Genomic DNA, 1,600 nt, shown 5'->3' with positions numbered 1-1,600 from the left:
AATACACACATACACACACACATACACACACATACACACACATACACACACATACACACACATACACACACATACACACACACACACACCCTCTCTCTCTCTCTCTCTCTCTCTCTCTCTCTCTCTCTCTCTCTCTAACCCACACAAAGTCCCGCGCACCGAGTACTCACCAGCGTCTGCACCATGTTGACCCTCTGTGTGCGCATGTGCTGGACAAAGTTGTGCACGTCAATGATTCCCTCAGACTTAGCCCTCTCCAGCTGTGTGTCCACGGATATGTAAGTGCCAGTGCGTCCAACGCCAGCGCTGAAAGATTAAAAATAGACAATATATATCTGGTTGGAGTACCACTTCTCGCTAAATATGTAGAAAACTTGCCTCGTTTGTTGGTTTGAATAGAGAGAAGCACATCGATACAAAAATGGTCATTTAGAGCTGGAAAAATGTCAGACAGACAGACAGTAACAACAGAGGGAAAGTTAAGAGGAAAGACCGATTAGTAGCGCCCTCCGACCACCCGCTCGCCTGGTTCGGACACACGACCTAACATGAAAGCCGTGCTAAAACCATCACTCCATCAATAATTCATTTATAGAGGCACCTGCCATCCATGTCTAGGTGCTGTTTTAGCCACACAAACCACCACACAGAGCATATTATTAACGGCAGCCGAAACAGGACGACAAAGGAAAAGCTGGTTTGACAACGTTAAACAATAGACTGCGGGTGGTTGGCGGCGGTTGGTTGGCGGATGCTCTGGTGTGGTTTGCTCCATTCTTTCCCATCAAATATCTATCGTCCTTATCTTTCCTTTTTGTTTGTGTTGGTTACTCTTTTGTAACGCCTTTAACTTTTCTGGTAACTGGCACGATCAGCAGGCAGACCTATTCATGGATCCTGGAGAAGAGGGAGGAGCAGCTATGGCATTGTGCCGCCTGCAAAGATGCCTATTCTCCAACCAAGTAAGTAAGTAAGTACTTTCGGCACTTATATGATCACATTGGTTTGCAAGTGCCGTAAAACTCTCCTAAAGCTAAACGAATGGACTGGTTTGTCGGCAAGAGAGCTTCTCGACAGGAGAACAGACAGAGGGACATGGTGACAAATCTCGATAATATCTTCACGGCTCAGTTTGCCCCCGGCAACGCAAGATAAGGGATGAGTGAAGTGAATGGAGAATACGGTGAATGAATACGTCCTTGTATTGGGAGTTGTTTCTCAACGGGTTCAGTCTCTTGCAGCTTCACGAGTTTATCAGAGGAATTACCAAAATTAATTAATCATTAACGACCAGTCATCTCATTTCTTCACAGTAGTATAAGGGGTATAGGTTTATTACCAACTTCAGTCCAAGAAGGTTATTTGACATTCTGAGCTTCCCATAAAAAAAAAAAAAACCCCACCCATCAGCGTATGCAATGTGATGCCACGAAAAGGAAGGGTTTCATCGTTGCACGCAGAAGACATTAGTTCGATTACTGTGTGGAAAGAGTTTTTTTTTGGCTCGAGATCGATCATCTCCATACAGTATATTTGTATATTATGTCTGCTGGGACGTTCTGTCTCCCTCAGCCCGGGTTAGCCTTAAGGGGGTGGGGTG

The 1,600-nt window shown here is 45.2% G+C and overlaps 1 protein-coding gene across 1 annotated transcript in view; it reads right to left on the bottom strand.

Moving 5' to 3' along the window:
- LOC101859496 (receptor-type tyrosine-protein phosphatase alpha) overlaps nucleotides 1–1,600 on the bottom strand; it is a gene marked incomplete in the record, with an annotated part of 114,619 nt that overhangs the window by 23,475 nt on the left and 89,544 nt on the right. The window contains 1 exon segment of the mRNA XM_035970946.1: nucleotides 171–306. Coding sequence (XP_035826839.1) covers nucleotides 171–306 — 136 coding nt within the window.

This window comes from Aplysia californica, unplaced genomic scaffold, assembly GCF_000002075.1.
Source record: "Aplysia californica isolate F4 #8 unplaced genomic scaffold, AplCal3.0 scaffold00346, whole genome shotgun sequence".
NCBI lineage: Eukaryota > Metazoa > Mollusca > Gastropoda > Aplysiida > Aplysiidae > Aplysia > Aplysia californica.
This window is presented reverse-complemented; position numbering and strand designations above follow the sequence as displayed.